This window comes from Euprymna scolopes, chromosome 8 (genome assembly GCF_053919585.1).
Source record: "Euprymna scolopes isolate OS-2025 chromosome 8, ASM5391958v1, whole genome shotgun sequence".
In the NCBI taxonomy this organism is placed as follows: Eukaryota; Metazoa; Mollusca; class Cephalopoda; order Sepiida; family Sepiolidae; genus Euprymna; species Euprymna scolopes.
In genome coordinates, this window is record NC_136489.1 from 71,703,250 (window position 1) to 71,722,716 (window position 19,467).

A 19,467-nucleotide genomic window follows, 5' to 3' on the forward strand; every position below is an offset into this window, starting at 1 on the left:
CTGCTCAGAGAATTTGACATGGGCGATGAGGCTACTTTCCCTACTAGTGTGGTAGCAAACATCGGTGTTGTGATTGAGCTTATGACAATTCATGCAGGTCTAGTCCCATGCCGGACAACTGGTGTGACGTGGTGGCTTTCCCGGTACACCATGAGATGAACTACCACAGCCGATGCAATTCTTTGTGGGCTGCTTGCACTGTCTGCGATAATTGGAACTGCGGGCGGCATAGGTTTCAGATGATGTCTGTAGCTTGGCTTGATCGCGAAGGGCAGATTCAAAAGCCTCCGCATGGTTCACGATTTGGTCAATACTTTTCAACTGATTGGCTTTTGCGAGAATGTCTGTTTGCAGCAGTTGATTTGAAATACCCCGTATAAATTGATCTTTGATGTTTTCATTAGCAACGTCACTCTGGCAATTTGGACAGGAAAACGCACAATCAATGGCAGCGGCACGAAGACGAGTAACAAACTGCTGGATGGTTTCATTGTCATGCTGACAAAGATTGCTAAAGGTCATTTTGTGTACTGCAGGGTTGGCGCGCTTGGTGACTAATGACTCCAAAATGTCAAACAAAGCTGCCTCCTCCAATTCAAAGAATGAGCTGACAATCGCATTTTGTACAGTCTTATCGCAAGCGCTGTATAACTGAGCGGTGACCTGTGATATAGGCAAGTTGGTAAGTTGCTTATATACATCCCAGTCAACACACAATTTTCGAAATTGTTGAGGCGTCATGTCTGCGGTGATCCTTGGAAGATGAGCTGTTGTAGTGGCCTTATAATTTGGTACGGGTGTCTGCTGCAGGACTGGGAGCATTGCAGGAGCCTAGGAATATTTTACCGCGTATTGCATAATTGTAAGGATATCCCCAATGGCTGTGATACCCATGCATCTTAAGTGCTCCGCTGTAATGCTTGAAATAGTATTTTCTGTCAGGTGGTTTTCCAGGAAGATCTTTGCATAACGGGCATGCTCACTTTTAGGAGTGCCTGCCCTGTTGAAAAATTCGATCCAGGATGCCGAATCAACGAGCTGGCCTGGCGATCCTGTTCGCAGCGCCATATAGAATAATTTAGTCATGCAAAAGCCAATCAGTCAATCTGAAAATAGAAAGGAGATGATGTATTCCTACACCTGACTGACTGACCAAAGCTCTCTATATTGAGACCCATGACGTCATTGCATGACCAACATGTGCATATTAGACACATGGCAGGACATGTGTCCGTGTTTAAGCATGCATTGTTACTCACATGTTTCAACTCCGATTTCTCTAACCTACTTTACAAATATGTTTAATATTTTCTATTGTTCTGATCTAGATTCCTTATTTTAATTTCATTTCATTACATTTCTTTCTCTATAAACATATATCTTTTCAATAACATTATGTATTCTGTATTTATTTTAACTTATGATCGGAATTCTCAATTCCAAATCTAGCTTCGCAAATTCGAATCCTCGACTATCCTATCTCATATTTACTCACTCACGAGAACAGGCGGCTGTTCCATAACATGCATGCAAAATACGGACCATGTTATTTTTTTGTTTAGATTGTCAAGTTAAATTCAATAACGTAAAAAAAAAACCCAATTAAAAACGGAGTAACAGGAAGTGAAGCGGAAACGGTAATCGTAAACATAGCCAAAAAGAATTATAGTTCACGAGTTTCACCATAACTTAACGTTATGTGAGACGAAGGTAATCAGAAGGGACATTTTCTGAATTGACACCATCTGGGAAACAGTAACCGGAACTGAAATTCAGTACCTAATCTTTACAATTACAAACTTTAGTAATCTGAAGAAATTTTGGTCTATGTGCTCTAGAGTACCAACTAAAGATTTATCTTTTAAAAGTTGTACTCGGGTCTGTTTTGAATGCATATCACATTTAAAATTGTTGCCGACAAGTAGCTTTTATGATAGTAAGACTTTTTTATTACCCAATATTCCATATTGTTTTCACTGTTCGCCATGTTTGTTTTTGTGTGCATGGATTAAATTTTTGCTCAATTTTAAACAACGTTTGAAAAACTATAGATTTTAACGGATCGGGTGTGCTGTGTCATGGTTAAAAAAAATTTTTTTATTTGCTTAAAGGTGACATTTACGAAGCGAGCAATTATCACGCTTTCATTTTGATACTACTAAATGCCGATCTCATTCGTTAGATTTGTTCTTGCGTTTTTAGTAGCCACGGCCAAAACAGAAGGAGGGAGGAAGTATTTTTTGACGGAGTCTCTCTTTAAAAATCTTCCAAAAATCAAGAAATTATCCAATCAATATGAAATTTTCACCGATTATTAAGTGAAGAATGAACTTTATAATGGTGTACTTTTTTTTTGCTTTTCATAATCGATATTTTTATATATTTATATATATTGCCCCCCCCCCTCTTTACATTGTGGTTACAAATATGTTTAAAATAATCAGCCGAAACTGAATAAAATATATTGTATTGTGAATATGTTAATAATAATTATTCTTTCAGATTAGCAAAAAAAAAAATATGTTTATTTATCTACCAAGTTGATCTTAAATATTGCATAGGCTCGTCACCAACTAACTTTCGGAAGACCCCCCCTCCCCCATCCGCTTTTCTTTTATATCGCAAGTTTCTTAAAACGTGACTAGCTAAAGTCCAGATTAAAATCACGCTTTTCTTTTAACGGTTAATTTAAAAAAAAAAAAGAAGTCATTTGAACGCTGTTGTTAAAATTTAAATTCTTTTCTACAGTTTGCATTTTGGAGACGGAAGTGTTTTTTTTTTTTTTAGATAAGTGACTTCTATATTAATCATACTTTTTATTTTTAGATCCAAATATTAATAACTACATTTCATTTCAGTATTTAATTTATGTATTTCTGTTTTATTAAATGCTAGCTTTTTTCTCGTCCATAAATGTTTATTTATCTACCAAGTTGATGGCAAAAATAGATTAGGTAATTGTATTCATTTTTAGTTCGTGAGAGGGGAATCTATCACCATACTTTCCCGTTGTCCGTTGGACTCTTATAAGTAGAATACTTAATAGTTTTTTTATTTATTTTTTTTAATGGAGAGTAGAAAACGCATTGTGGATGCGTTATCGGCAACTCCCGTTACTCTCGCTTCTCCTTAATCATCCCTCAGTCCTCATTTTTTAATGAATGATTTTTCTGACAAAGGGAGAAGAAGCTGTTTTCTAGGTTGGTAGTATTTTGCGCGAACAGTTGGTAGAGATGGCGGAAATTTTCTGTTTCTATGTCTATCCTTGTAGCCATGTCACTAGTAAGGGAACTGGAGGTAAACGTTTTATCTGGGCTGATGTTATCCGCCTGATAGTCAGGGACCCGAACCTTGGATTAACCACTAAGGAGGTTGTCCTATCAGCAGGTGCAAAGTACTGGGCCGCTGTATTGTCATTTGGTGAATGGATTCTGGACCATGCAGTAGCTTCTGGTGGGGCCTCTTGATGCCATATTAGTGGGTAATTGTTACTGCTTTACCTTATCATGTGCTACAAAACATTTAAAAAAATTCCTTGTTTCTTTCTCTCTTTTAGTTTCCCCTCTCTGTCCTGCTCTAAGTAAATCTGACGATCTAGTCCACAAATTCCAAAATTCCGTCATGACAAGTTTCAAGAAAAAATACACGATTAAACCCGGTTCTCCAACTTCCAACGTAGACCCCTACTACCATGTCTCCTTCTCCAACATCAGGGGTCTACGTTCTAACCTTCCAGAGGTTGAAACCCAATTACAGGAGACTAAACCAGACCTTTTATTTCTAAGCGAAACTGGCATTGGACAGGCTATTTCCCTAGAAGAGTTCGCAATTAAAGGATACTCTAACTTAACTTCTAAATCTGACCCCCAAGATCACCATGGGCATAGAATATGTGCCTATATTAAAGATGGCTTTCCATGTGGTAGAGACATCTCCAGAGAAGATCCTAACTTACCCTATATGTACTTCCGGGTTGCATTAGCTCACACTACTGCATTTATATTTACTCTCTATCGCCCCCACAACAGCGGAGTTACTATCTTTAAGAGCATATCTGAGAAAATTGACCACGTCCTATCTGCTTATCCTTCAGCTAACATTCACGTATGTGGAAACTTCAATGTTCACAACGTCGAATGGTTGACCCACTCAAACAAGACTGATGATGAGGGGAGGCTCTGTCATGATTTCTCCATTGCTTATGACCTCACTCACATTGTACACAAAACCACCCGTGTGCCCGACAATGACGGCCAGTATGCGAGTCTACTAGACCTTTTTCTCATAACTTGCCCTGAACTATGTTCAGTTTCTGTTCTGTCTCCTCTTGGATTTTCTGACCACTCTGTTGTATCAATTAAGCTAAAAATGAAATGTAATAAGTCCCCTGACATACCTCTCCATCGTACAGTATATCGATACACTAAGGCTGACTGGGATAGCTTCCGTACATTTATATCAGATCTACCTCTGCGTTCCATGTTTAAAAAGGATGTGTCCTCTATAGTATCAGACCTGACGGAATGGTTAATTGTAGGTATAGACCGTTTCATACTCTCAAAAAAGTTCTAGCAAAAACCTAACAGCCAGTCATGGTTCTCTCCAGAATGTGCTGCTGCCATTGCACACAGAAATCACTTTTTCCACTGCTTCCAATGTAATAGATGTATGGAAACTAAAGCCGCTTTCAGGACTGCCAGCAACCATTGTAAGAAAGTAATAAAGAACGCAAGAGAGTTGTATGCTCAATCCGTCAAGTCCAAAGTAGCTGAGCAGCAGCTTGGTTCCCACCAGTTTTGACAAATAGCAAACAGAATCCTGAACAGAAGCGTGTGCTCTATCCCAACAATCATCAATGGACCTGAGGTAATCACGTCAGCATCAGACAAAGCCAAACTCTTTGCAGCTAATTCTACCCTTTGCAACCATGGCCACCAACCCCCAATATTTCCTCCTGTATCAGAAAACATGCTATGTGATATACATATATCTGTACGTGATGTTGCCAAGCTAATCAAAAACCTTGATTCCAGTAAAGCAACTGGCCCTGACGGTATTCCAATTATAGTACTCAAAAAACTTCAACCAGAACTAGCGCCCATATTTACAAAACTGTCGACGGACGCAACCTTTCTCGGGCAATTGCTCTTGACATATCTAAGGCCTTTGATAGAGTATGGCATAAAGGTTTACTTCACAAGATTTCTAGCTATGGTATAGCTGGAAATGTCGTCTCAATTATTAAATCATTTCTTTCTGATACGTTCATAAGAGTAGTAGTTGAGGGGGCAAAAATCAGAAGCTCACAGTATTATTAATGCTGGTGTCCCTCAGGGGTCCATCCTGGGCCCAATTCTTTTCCTGATCTACATTAATGATCTTCCAAATCACATCCTTACATCATTTGTAGACATTTATGACACTACCATTTATGGTAGCACATCTAAGACAGTAAACGACCAAGTTCTCTCCAATTCTCTCTCCTCTGATCTTGAGCACGTGGTACAATGGGGAAAGGAGTAGCTGGTTACTTTTAATGCATCTAAAACCAAGCTTCTCTCTTTACATCATCAACATTCTGATCCACATCTGGCATCAATTGAAATGAATGGCTCTCGTCTTCAGGAGGCCTCAAGTTTTGACAAGCTTCTGGGCTTGACCTCCTGATCTTAAATGGAACATGTACATCAAATCTGTTGCCAAGGCTTCTGGAAAAATGGTGGGATCTTTCTATCGATCCAGTAGATATCTCACTGCTGATGCAATTCTCTATCTATATAAGAGCCAGGTACGTCCAAGGATGGAATACTGTTGCCACATCTGGGCAGGAGCTGCTAGAAAGGGCTTGTCCTGCCTTGATAGAGTTCAAAATAGACTTCGTAGTCTCGTAGGGGATATCCTTTACTTTTTCCTGCAACCTCTTTCTCATAGAAGAGATGTTGCGAGTTTGCTTTCTCATTATTTTTATGGCAAGTGCTTGGCTGAGCTCCAATCTATGGTCCCCTCTTGACAGACTTTCACAAGAAACACCCGTCTAGCAGAAAACACTATCACTAATTTCCCCCACTCTTTATCTGTGCCTAAATCCAAACGTAGATTCCATGAACAAAGCTTCCTTCTTAGAACTGCACTCCTGTTGAATTGTTTTGTTTTCCTGCTTTCCAACTGACTACAATATGGTTGTCTTCAAGCCTAACATAAACAAGTTTTTGATGAACCGTTCCATATAAGTTAACAAATTTACCGAATTCCCATTATTAACGATTACTATATTGTCCAATTTCTACTGTACACTCTTTAACCCTTATCCTCGAGTGGCCTCTTGGCCTTGATAATGTGGTGATGCCTGTGTAAAAAAAAATATATATATATATATATTTTTTTATTTTCATGAAAAACACTACTTTTAAATCTTTGAAAAATAAATTAATAAGTTTCTTTTATTGAGCGCAATATTGCTAATATACCATTAAATAAGAACTGCTTTGAAGAATCGATACCAAAAAAGAAAAAAAACTGATAAATAATTGCGCATTTTGATAAAAATACAATGATTTTTGGGGGCAATTTGTCGTTATGTGATATTAACTCACCTATGGTAGACCATAAGACCTACAAACAGTTGTTCATATTTACAAAAAGTTGTTATTTCTCCTTTTTCAAAATTATGTCCAAGTCTGTTGCTACACGATGCCACAATTTTTGGTTGCTCAAACTGTGCTGTTATAAGCTTCTTTCATCGCTAAATTAATAAAATAATATAAAGGATTCTTCTAGGAATCTTGCGCTTGACTTAGTATAAAGTAAGGCGGACTTGCATCTACTACGCTCTCTTTTCCAGAAACACTTAGTCCTGAAGCATTGATCATTACTGGAAAATAGATGGTGTAGTCGAAAGATATGGTAAACTGCAGCAAATCCTCATTCGAAATTATGTTATATTTTACCATAAGCCAGATGATTACGATGTTGGTGATAAAGAAGTGTTACCAGTAGTGGAACTGGCAGTAATTTCCATCTGTGAAGATATGGATTTCCGTTGATGATGGTTGATTGAAGTCTCAAGAAGGTGCATCCCCACCTTAGAGGGTTACCAAAAGTGGCCCTTTTAAGGGCCAACAAATTCTAAGGAAAGTCTTTTTCACAAATTATGCGATAAAAAATTGGGGAAAAACCAATTTTTATATGATTTATGGAAAAAACAATTTTATATGATTTAAGGAAAAAGTTTTCTATGGTTTATGGAACAAGTATATGGTTCACAGGTTACAAAAGGGAAAATGATTGTAATCATGAAATTAAAAATACTTTCAATTCATGAAAATAAATGAATATATGGTTTATGTTAAAACAAAAACATCAGAAAACAAATCAGTTTAAGTTTATTTTTTATTTATAGGTATTTATTGTGAATAATTTAAAGTTTGATAGAAAATAGTGTGAAGGAAAAAATATAAAGCGAAAATAACAAAATATTGAAGGTATTTTACTATAAATGGCGTTTGGAATTTTAATTTAATTCAATTATTTAAAAAAGACTATTTGCCTCTTTGGTTACATTAAAAAAATATATGTCCACAAATGAAGAAGGGAGGTTATATCATCGTTGTCGATAAAGACCACAAATGTCACTGGTTTTTGGGCTAAGATCAGAGTGTACTTTCTATTTTGATGCTACTCTTAAGTTATTCTTTTCTCGTTCAATGAAGGAGAAATCTTTCTAGACTGGAGCAATTTTAATTTTTTGTCTCTTATCCAGAGTACTTCATTTTGGGGAGCCTGATTTTCCCCACATTAAAAACCAATCTTGTATCTAACTCTGCTCTCCTGGGGAGGCAAGTAAATAGGAACATCACTGGTATCTGATGATGCTGTGACCTACACTTGACTTAGTATAAAGTAAGGCGGACTTGCATCTACTACGATCTCTTGTCCAGAAGCACTTAGTCCTGATGGCAAGACAGGGTCAAGACAACCAAGCATGATACTAGATGCAGGTGTTGTCTGAAACACATATAGCGTCTAGCATTCTCAAAATGGTTACTCATCTGGTACTGGCCAGCCACATCATTGCTTAACTTTAGGGGTTATGTAGGCAACAAATGTATCGCTTATGAAAAAAAGATTAAACCCTTATAAAGTTGATTCTTCAATTAATCATCGAAACAAATGCTAAAAATACATGGAAATTTACAGGACTAAATGAACTTCATTTAGTCCTGTAAAGGCTACCATAGTTTCTTCCGAACTATCATTAACTTTTGGATTTTTTAATTTCGCTACGCAAAATCTATAGAGTGAGATAAAAGATGGAATTTTTAAAATTCAAGTACTTCTAATATTTTTGCATATTCTTATAGCAAATCATGTTAAATCTTATTTAAGCAAAAACACACAAAAAAAATGATTCATAAAACTTAAAAAAAAAATATTTAAACATGCTATCTATTGCGACAAAAATTGTGTGAATTGTGTTTTTTCGGAAAATTTGAAATTTGAAATTCTGTTAAGAATAGTAGAAAAAGTTTTATATTATTCTGCTTTTCATAGGGTAAAATTCGGGCTTTTATCTTTCTGAAAAAAAAAGTTGCTCAAGAATAATAGATTTTAATTTCTTAAAAAAAACAAAACAACTTGGTTTTTCTTCTATATTTTTGGCTGTGCCTAATTTTTAAATTTTAAATTGACTTAATCTATCCTTAAGATAATTTCGCTAGTTAAACTTTAGGGGTTAAAAAAACCCGAAAAACAAAACAAACAAACAAAACAAAAAACAAAAACCCAAAACGACAATCGTTCCAAACGCAATTAAATTTAATTATCTGTCTAATCTAAAGTAGAAATTTGATGAAAAGTTACAAACTCAGGAAATTGAAGGTAGCCATTTTTAATTTTGTCACTAACCAGAGCGTATTTAAACAACAAAAAAGTAAATGTAAATTAAAAAAAAAAAAAAGAAGTTTTCAGAGACTTAAAAATAGTAAAATATTGTATAGATAGGTATAAAAGTTACTTTTATTGCCTTTGGTAACAAATATTTGTTCAGTATTTATTTTTTCACCCCATTTTTTTCTGTTGATTATTTTACACAATTCATATACCAGACCAGCACCCAAGTACATATATTTGGTGAGTTTAATTTTACAATAATTGGTTTGGTTTCTTGAGTTATACATATGTAGCTGGTAACAGCACGTATTGTTTCCCTTATTCAGACATTCCTGACATATTTCCTCCCAGATAGTATCAGCAAGCCTCACATCTTGATCTATTCCTGAGGATTATGTGTGACACATGCTCATATGCCTCTCTAGAATGCTGATCACCTTGTGATATTCTTAGACATCACCCTTAACTCTCAAGCTGAAAAGTCTTTATTCAAGATGGCAAGATACTTCAAAAAGGTTGATTGGAAAACCATTGGAAATGTCCAATGGAATAATATCTTCTTTTCCTGCTGAACAGCGTACAAATGATGTTACGTATATGTCTGTTTGATGATCGTCTAGCGATTAAAATGGACAGTTAATTCATTTATCAATGAATACGAGACACTTTGTTTTTATAAAAACAACTTAGTTTATTTTACGATATTTAATATACTAGTTTCAACACAATGACAGTGGTAAGGGGGCGGGTAGTGGTAGGGGGGTTGCAAACTGTGACAAACTGTCCCTCAGCTGGCTGTTTCTCTGTCTTGCTTTGTTTTTCTTTTCTCTTTTATTGAAGTATCTTTGACCTCCTCTGTTTGACCCATAACCGATTTGACGTCATGGATCCAGGTCGTCACCAGCCCGGGGATTTCATTGTTTATTTTCGTTTGTCTGGTCTGAACCATAAACGATTTGACGTCAAGGATCCAGGTCGTCACCATTGTTTATTTTCGTTCGCCTCTCTCCATAACAATGAGTCAACTGAATGATGTAAAGCAGACATCGAGAAGCACATGTTCTGACACAGAAGTACTATAGCAGCCCCACTCTCCCAATGGTTCATTTCAACTTATGCAGCTACCTTTATTCAAAAACCATATGCATTCGAGCATTTTTGTCTACTATAAGTCAAGTACAAATAGGCAAAAATTTATAAAAGCTAAAAGTAACTGTAGGAGTTAAATAACTGCAGCTAGGAAAAGGCATACCGAAATGACCAAGAAACATATTAAGTTGCATAAATTAGGAACTCGTGATTTTTGGAAAATTATAATGTGAATAATGAATAAGCAACTATTTCCCCAGTATCCAACAATCATGAAGTCGCTTGCATGGAAACAAAGATGGCTGACCTGCTTACCTAGCGGTTCACCTCCAACAAACCACTCTCCCAAATTTTCCTTTACTGAACGTATATACCAATCACTGGACAAAGCGGGGGAAGGCAGAGCGGTAGCTCTAGATATATCTAAGGCTTTTGACAGGGTATGGCATGAGGGTCTCCTCAGGAAGATTAGATCTTACGGTATCACTGGTAGAATACTTAACATAATTAAATCCTTCTTAGATAAGAGAAAAATCCAGGTAGTCCTCGACGGTCGCACATCTAAACAATATGATATAAATGCGGGAGTGCCCCAGGGTTCTATCCTTGGACCTCTATTGTTCCTGATATTCATAAATGACCTCCCCGACAACATTGCCTCTGAGATGGGTATATATGCTGATGACACTACACTCTATGGCAGACACGACAGGAAGACGAATGAACACATTTCTAAAGAAATGGCAGAAACACTAGAGGAAGACCTCCAATCTGTAGTGGAATGGGGACAAAAGTGGTTGGTCGCGTTCAATGCTGCCAAGACTAAACTAGTTTCATTCAATAATTACAAGAAACCCTCTCTACCACCAATAGCAATGGCCAACGACCCTTTATCTGAGAGTCCATCTTTCAAACTCCTTGGCCTAACGTTCACAGGAAACATGAGTTGGAACAATTACATTGAAGGCATTGCCAGGGCCGCTGCAAGAAAGGTAGGCTCTCTCTACCGTGCTAGAAAACTACTAACACCCGAAAGTATCCTGTACCTCTATAAGGCCACCATTCGCCCATGTATGGAGTATTGCTGCCACATCTGGGCTGGTGCATCTGCTACTAGTCTCTCGCTCCTTGACAAGGTTCAAAAGAGAGTCGCAAATCTGATAGGCCCTGAACTGGCATCTAAGCTTCAGCCTCTGTCCCATCGACGAAATGTTGCATCCCTCTGCCTGTTCTACAAGTATTTTAGTGGTGAATGCTCTGATGAACTGCAATCACTTGTGCCCCCACGACGCGAGCACCCTCGACAAACCCGACAGGCTACTAGATCCCACCCCCACACTGTAGAGGTCCCTAGATGTAAAAGATCTTTTTACTCCAATAGTTTCTTCCCCAGAACCGCAAGACTCTGGAATTCCATTCCAGGTCCCTGCTTCCCCAACAGTACTGACGTGCAGAAGTTCAAGTGTAACGTGAACCGACACCTTGCTGCCCAAATCCCTACATAGTACCCCAGTAGTTGTTGCCCCTGATAGTAGCCCCCTACACCAAAGTGGCAATTTGCCTTGTTTGGGGTGAAAATGTAATAAAAAAAAAAAAAAAAAAAAAAAGATCTGCAAATCACCTATGTCTGTAATATCCTGACCCCCCCCCCCAAAAAAAACAAAAAAAAACTAGACACCTCTAAGGCATGTAGGCCTGATCTCATCTCTGCTATATTAATTAAGAACTCTTTCCCTGAGCGAGCCCATGTCCACTCCAAACTTTTAAACTATGTAAGTCTTGCTTTCTGATAGCTCGAAAATTGCCTCTGTGTTATCAGTATTAAAAGCAACACCTGTCATCATTGAATCATTTTATGTAAAAAAATAGAAATAATCAAAATTCACCAATGTTGAACATTTACAAAGCCGATACAGTTGATGTCAGCACAGATAGGAGATGGGTTCGTCGATTTCAGAGTGGTGGTAGAGATGTGAGTGACAAGGCCTGCTTCTGACTTATACGATTGAGGCATCAAAAACCGGCTGGCAAAAGTTAATTGAGATTGTGGTAACTAAGGAGAAAAAATAAATTCTGGAGTACAAAAGGTCACTTGTTTTAATGGTACCATTCCCATCGTTGTAGCTCTTCAACATTTTAGTTTTTGAGTTAAAAATAGGAATGACTCTCGTAATATATATAATGTTTGGTCTTTTGTACTCAATGACCTTCTTTGGATACTTTTTTTTTTTTGTTGGTAATGTTCCAAGAATTTCAAACTGAACTTTTTATTTGACCTGCCATGATTATAAAACTATAACTGTGATGGCATGATGAGTTCACTGCGTCCTGCATCAAAGTGATCCACCCATGCTGATCGGCAGTTGAGTCTTCAGCATACTTCAGCCATTCTTGATTCCAGCGCTGAACACCAAAAAATGTAGGGATCAACCACCAGCTACATGTCTGTCTTCACTATTCCAATTCAAATTTTCAATTGTGCTTCCTCCAACTGATGAGAGTGGGTACGATTGGGAATACAAACTTGCAGATGAATTTGTCCTCAGTGCATGGAAGAACATAATCATATCAACAAAATCTCCTATTCAGAAGAACCTCTGTATATGACGAAGATATTGCATCTTGCATGAGTGGTTTGGTTTGAGATTTAATCATAGAGACGGATTTGTTGAATGCAATACACGTTGAAGACCTCGAATGTGTAAAGATCTTATTTGCACAGAGGCCAAATTTTGCAGGTGTACAGCAGTATCATGCATATCAACACTGTTTATCCTCAATTTTATTAAGTTTTATCTCTTGTTGAGACTTCGAGATGACGGAAGGCAATTGGAGTTAGACTGTTCTGGATCTGTGTCTCATGCCTGTTTTGGATGTCTGATATCTAATAATTCATTTAGGATGCCATAAGCAACGGCTTCTCCAAGATTATCAATATATGATATGTGAAAGTAAATAGTTCTTAACTCACTAAATGACCTCTCTTCATGAATGACAAAAATCTAAATACTGCATCTCTTAGATAGCTTTGTAGAGGTGTTGTTTTTGTCAGTGCAGAGGACATCTGTTCCAAATCTGGTAAGAATTGATCCAGTAGCTTTGGAGATACAGCCCATTGAATATCTGTTCCTCATGTATGTGGGATCAAAAGAATGGATAAGTTTTGAGATCAATCAGATGAATGAAGATCACCGAACAATACCTGAAACATAAATAACAAAAGCATGAGAAGTGTATCCAAGGTCTGGTGAAAGAATCCGCCTAATTCAGGATTACAAACATAAAACTGATAATCATTTTTATTACACCCTTTAATGTCTTTGTTGGTCTGTAAGTGCATAAAAAGTAGGACACAGATCTTATGGTCAGAGAGAAAAAAGTGATTGATCCTTACTTTTTTTCCTCTTCAGTGTGATTTATTGGGTGGTAGTGGGGTGTGTGAAACATCTATATTCCTTGAAAAAAATGAAGAAATCAGACAGGAAATATATATTTTCTTTTTCTCTCCAGTGTTAGGAAGCTAAAAAAGAAAAAAATAGAACAAAAAACAGGAAATAAGTTTATCATTAGAACAATGCAGAGGAAGTTGTTCACTAAGGTACACAAAGGAAGCTGAATAGGATTGTTAATTAAGATGTGGCACATAAAAGATCATACATCAGTCAGTATAGTTTAGAGTTAGTTTTAGAGTGGCAATAAATTTTGCAGCAGTCTATGACACAAACAGTTTATGGACTGTCTTGTGTTTGCGATGATTGATAACAGTTGCGAGTTTGAAGTTGAAGGCAGGTTATGACTTTGACCAGATCCAGAAAATTGAGATGAGCTAACATTAACTGATGAACATAGCCTCAAAAAAACATAAATACGAACCTTAGCATGTAGAGGGTCAGTGGTGTCGCACACATACCCAGAGTGCAACTGATATTTGCAGAATGTGTCGAAGTTTGTTCCTGTGATGTTTTATTTTATTTATATCTGTGAACCTGTGTATTACCCCCCCCTCCCAGCAGCCACTGATGACACAACCAGGAGAGAGGATGTAAGAGAAAGTAAAGGAGAAGTCCATGGAAACAATGTTAGGGTTGACATTGGTTGTCGAGCAGGGTAGCACGTGTGGTTATCACTCCTTCAAGTACTAATAAGAGTTTAAAAAAAATAATTACAGTTTGAACCAATCTTCCTCTCTCATAGCAAGATCGTACATAAATTTTCTCTGGTGAAGCTTTGAGAAATTTAATTTTGGTATTTAGTATGTATTAGTTTTATATGGCCTTGATTGCATCACATGGACTAAACAACTAATCAATCACATTGAGGTGTTTCAAAATCATGTAATGGGTTTCATTACGGGACATCGCCTGATCAAAAAAAAACAAAATATCTACCCTCCGTCAAACTATTGCCTACTGCCTCTATTTGATAAAATCAAAAGTAAAACCCTTAAACTTTTTGGCCATGTCAAACGATCATCCACTGGCCTGTCAAAGTTTTGCTTTGAGGGTATGCTAGAAGGCAAAAGAGGCAGAGGAAAGCCAAGGAGAAGGTGGAGAGAAAATGTTTTTGATTGGACATCTTACAACAGTTGGGCATCTGTCAACCAACTTGCCCTTGATCGGAAGGAATGGTGAAAAATAAGTCACGTGGATTGGCAATCCGCACCAAACGAAAGATGCGACTCATGAATGAATGTACTAGAGTTATTTTTCAATAATATCGTACTGATTTTGCGCTGTCCATTCATAAACAACAATAGTTAAACAAAAATCTTTATAATTTGAACATTATAGAACTTTAAAAAAAAGATTAAAATGGTAATATGGGGTACACGGCTGGGTGAAGGAATACTCATTCCCTGGCAACACCAGATTTGCCTGCTACTAAATAAATGACTTTTTATTTTATTCTATCTCCTCTGCCATCTGCTTTATTTCACACTTTGCTTGTTAGAATCTTAAAATAAATTCCTTTTACCAAATGTTGTTTATCTCTTTTAAGTGGCTTTTTTTTTTTTTTTTTTTTTTTTGCTTGACTGAATCTTATTCTTGTCTTCTTATATTCTACAATTCTTAAATGTTGTAGAAACATAGAAAGCAAAATAAGTTTGTAGTACAAGTAAAAATTGAAGGTTAGTGCTCTGAACTAGTGACCTTGTGTCAAACTGGGAGAACTTTGTTTCTGAATGGCTCAATGTAAAAAAAGATATACTTAAGTATGATATTTTAATTAATGCAGATTTCGTATTTATTATTATATTGGACCCAATATATAGTAATGATTTAAAAAGTTTAAAAATAAAAAATGACTCATGCGCCACCACCGAGAATCAAAACGAAAACATTTAGCTTATGATTTACTTTTTCCTTTGATGTTAATGCCTGAGCTATGAAGACATGTTTGCTGCAAGGCTAAAAATGAAAACATGAACCAATAACTATTACGTTATGCATGGATATTCGTAATGTCGTTGTTTGACCTTCACCTAACAAATTTCAGTTTTTTAATTTTCACACTTTTGCACCGATTTTCCCAAGCTAAAACCCAAATATAAAGTTTTGCATAGGTTCGAATATCCTATATATGAAGTTTCGTGTCTGTAGCCAAAATCTTTTAAACAAATATATATATATGCACATATATAGAAAGAGGTTTGTGTTTACTATAACCTTTTTATGCAAATATTATGCAAGTATAAATCATAGAATATCTGCATGAATATAATTACACATGATAGTATACTAAAGATGATCATCCCACAAGAAAACCGAGAAAACTAATAGGAAATTAATTAAAATGAATGTTTAAAAGAATATGAAATTCCACAACCTATATATAACAAAGTTGTATTTTCTTTTTAAATAAATAGAAAAAAAAGGTTTTTAATATGTGTTGCAATATTTTGGAGTTGTAATGGGGTATGATCCCACACAGTCGGACGATTCTATTTATAAACGATGCTGCTAAGAACTAACGAATCAAATTAATTCACGTTCTGCTACCAACCAATCAGAAACCAGAATTGCTTCATAAATATTAAACCTTTTCTGGAGCAATTTCACATGTTCTTTTCCTAGGTTTCGACACGGTAAGAATATTTTGTTCTGTGGAACTGTCTACTACAAACAAGTCACCTCCCAGGACTTGTGTGTAACAGCGAACCATCTGAAACTGTTCTGAAACTCAAAATGGCTTACACTTCTAGTACACAAAAAAAAACAACAAATTTATATTAGATTAGTGCAATTTTAACAAATAGTTTTAGAGCCTACAAATTTTGTAATAATTATTAATAGTATTAGTATATTAACCTTGATTCCCTATGATATATTTGATAGATCTTCATGCTAAGATTAGTGCAAGTCCATCTAATAATTTTGGAGGCGCAAAGTGTTTATTATTATTATTAGCAGCAATAGCAATATCAGTATAATTTTGATCCTCTGACACTCCTGAAATTCTAAAAGTTCTTCATATCAAATTTGTTGTAAATCTTACTTAATAGCTTTGGAGTCTAAGTACTTTTAGCATTAGTTGTATTGATTTAGACTTTTCCTAAATGACACACTCAGCATTCCATAAGTGGTTCATGTTAAATTGTGTGCAATTCTGTCAAATAATTCTAGAGTCTAACTAGTGACTAACAGATATAAAAAAAAGGTTGACTTATTAGAGATTTACTAGTGGGACCTGTGGAAATTCTACAGGGGACTCATTCATATGTAATATATTGATGTTGGCATTCTGTAGATGTGCAATGTAAATGGAGACACTCTGATATTATTGTAACTCTTTTGTTAAAACTGCAAAAGTATTTATCTAAGCTAGCAGGGATGCCTGGCATGGCCCGGTTGTAAAGTATGCTTAAATATGGTATTTATTTTAATTCTTGCAGATTTCATATATATTATTATAGAGTTAATGCTCTATTGATTTTTATATATTATAAAGTTGCGATTTCAAAAATAAAAAAATATATCCATATGACTTGGGTGCATCAACTTGAATCAAAACCAAAACTTATAACATATATATATATATATATATATATATATATATAACTCGAGTTTCTTCAGCTATAACGGAAACCAAAACTTTTGGAGAATTCTTGATAAAATTATTTATAAAAACATTGATGACTTAAGTGCCATCAGCTATACTCTAAACCAAAACTTATGAAAAATTCTTGGTAAAATTATTTATTACAAGAAATGGAATCCATAACAATTAAACGACAGTCACTCGGATGTAATCATGACACACAAAATAAATAACACACACACACACACTATCCTATTAATGTATAGATGCGTGTCATCTTTCTGTTTAATGGCTACTTGATTTTTGTAGATACAAATACAAAAAGATTTTTCATCCAGAAAAGGTAGAAGATTAGTATTTGGTAGTTAGTGCTCAACTGTATGACGACTTGAGCAACGAGTAAAATTGCCAAGAACATTAAAACGCCAGTTTATATTAAGTCTAGAATGTTCTATTATGCTTAGATGAGCAAGTTCATTCCCAGATTGATTGCAAGTTCACGAATGGACATTCTAGTGTATAAATGAATGAAATAATTTACCTTTCTCCCACTGCAAAAGGATGTGACACAAGGTTGGAAGGTGGGATGAATGAATGAACGCTCCCTAAAAGAGGAGCACTCTGGTTCTGCAAAAATAAGTCTGAGTAGTCCAGTCGATATTCCCCGATGATAGCGCCTCAGACAAAAAGTGATAAACTTGCTCCCTCCGAAAATTGGGGGGCAAGGCCTGTGAGGATGGAATAATTGATTCACAGATTGATCACCGTCTTATTGAAATTATGGCTACGAATAATTCTGAATTGATTAAATTAAAAAGGACTAAAGAACCTTGGTAGATTTATAAACTCTACTGGGTGCCATTTATCTTGTACAATAATCCTATAAACATGTTTTTCAGTTATAATATTTAACCAAATCTTTTACTGTTTTGTTCTAAAAGTATCTATTTTTTTCACACTTTTTTGACAAAATGTGTGAAATATTAAAGTTTCAATCATTGTGAATTGTTGGTAATGTATGTATTTTGAGAAACATTTAACATATCAATCCAATAGGAGTACTCTCCCTTTGCTAACTGAATGATTAGAGTGAGTGAATAATCAAAGTGAACTACGAAACTAATTTCTATAACCTTTATTGAGTTGATCTGTTGACTAACAACAATCAATATTTTAAGTTGTTTTTGTTTGCTGCATTTCTATTGGCTGGAAAACCAGGTGACTTGAAATTTTCAGCTTTTTTTTCTTTTCTTATTTCAGTGCGTCCGTGGCATTGGGCGGCGGCGCCACCTGATAATAGCCAGAAGGAAGTACTCAACACAACCCCCAACTTCCTCTACAGCTACGTAAGTTCACATCCAAGGCTTTCTAACATTCTTTTCACTTGTATCTTGAAGTAGCAAAAAATATACACTTGTTCATTGTTCAAGTTTTGCAGATAAACTGGTGTTCTGACAATGAACATTTTATATACATGCAGGACACAATAAATATTTCCATACTTTGTATACACGTATTCATTAGATATTAAAGACATTGTTACATACACAAATGGATGACATGTCAACAGTAAATAGATTTGTTTCTTTACAGGTTTTAATGTTTTTTTGAAAATTTGAATTAATTGTGTTACTGAACAAAAGATCAACTCATGCTGTGTATAACTGAAGATAAAACTTCAAATAAATGAAACATCTTTATAAATATAACTAACAGGGCTATCTGGTGTTGCCCGGATATTGGGCATTTTTCATTGAATAACGTATACCACAGCACAATAACAAAGTAATTATTTCTTTGAGGACACGCTTCGCTTAAACACACCTGCTCTATCTAGGATATTGAGCACTTTGTTAATCTTAAGTCGTCCCTCACTTCCCAAAATTGATGAAAAAAGATGTCATAACCTGAAGTAACCCTCCTCTTACCCCCCTACTTTTTTGGAATAAAAAGGAAGAGATGAAGTCTAATTAAAACAGTCGCCAATCCATGTGATGATAATCTCAAGTCATCCCTCCATTTAACACCATAATTTGAAGAGGAATGATGTCATCACCGGAAGTGACTCCCCAGCCTATCACCCCTTCTTGAAAAAAAGGACGAGATAATGTCTGGGAGGATTGTCTCATTATATACTCGCCAATCCATGTGATGATTATCTCAAGTCATCCTTCTACTTAACACCAAAATTTGAAGAGGAATGATGTCATCACCGCAAGTTACCACCCTGCGTATCACTCCCCTGACTCAAAACAACAGGAGATAATGTCTGAGAGGATTGTCTCATTTAAACATTCACCAATCCATGTGATAATAATCTCAAGTTGTCCTCCAGTTAACACCATAATTTGAAGAGGAATGACATCATCACCAGAAGTTACCACTTTTCCTATCAACTACCCCCTCCCCTCGAATAAACAGGAGGAGATAATGTCTGGGAGCATTGTCTCA

At 36.0% G+C, this 19,467-nt stretch overlaps 1 protein-coding gene across 1 annotated transcript in view; it reads left to right on the forward strand.

The window, feature by feature from the left end:
• LOC145283611 (MICOS complex subunit Mic60-like) overlaps positions 1-19,467 on the forward strand; it is a 75,786-nt gene that overhangs the window by 3,610 nt on the left and 52,709 nt on the right. Inside the window, exon 2 of the mRNA XM_080132553.1 lies at positions 18,277-18,362. Coding sequence (XP_079988679.1) covers positions 18,277-18,362 — 86 coding nt within the window. The remainder of the gene's footprint in view (positions 1-18,276; positions 18,363-19,467) is intronic.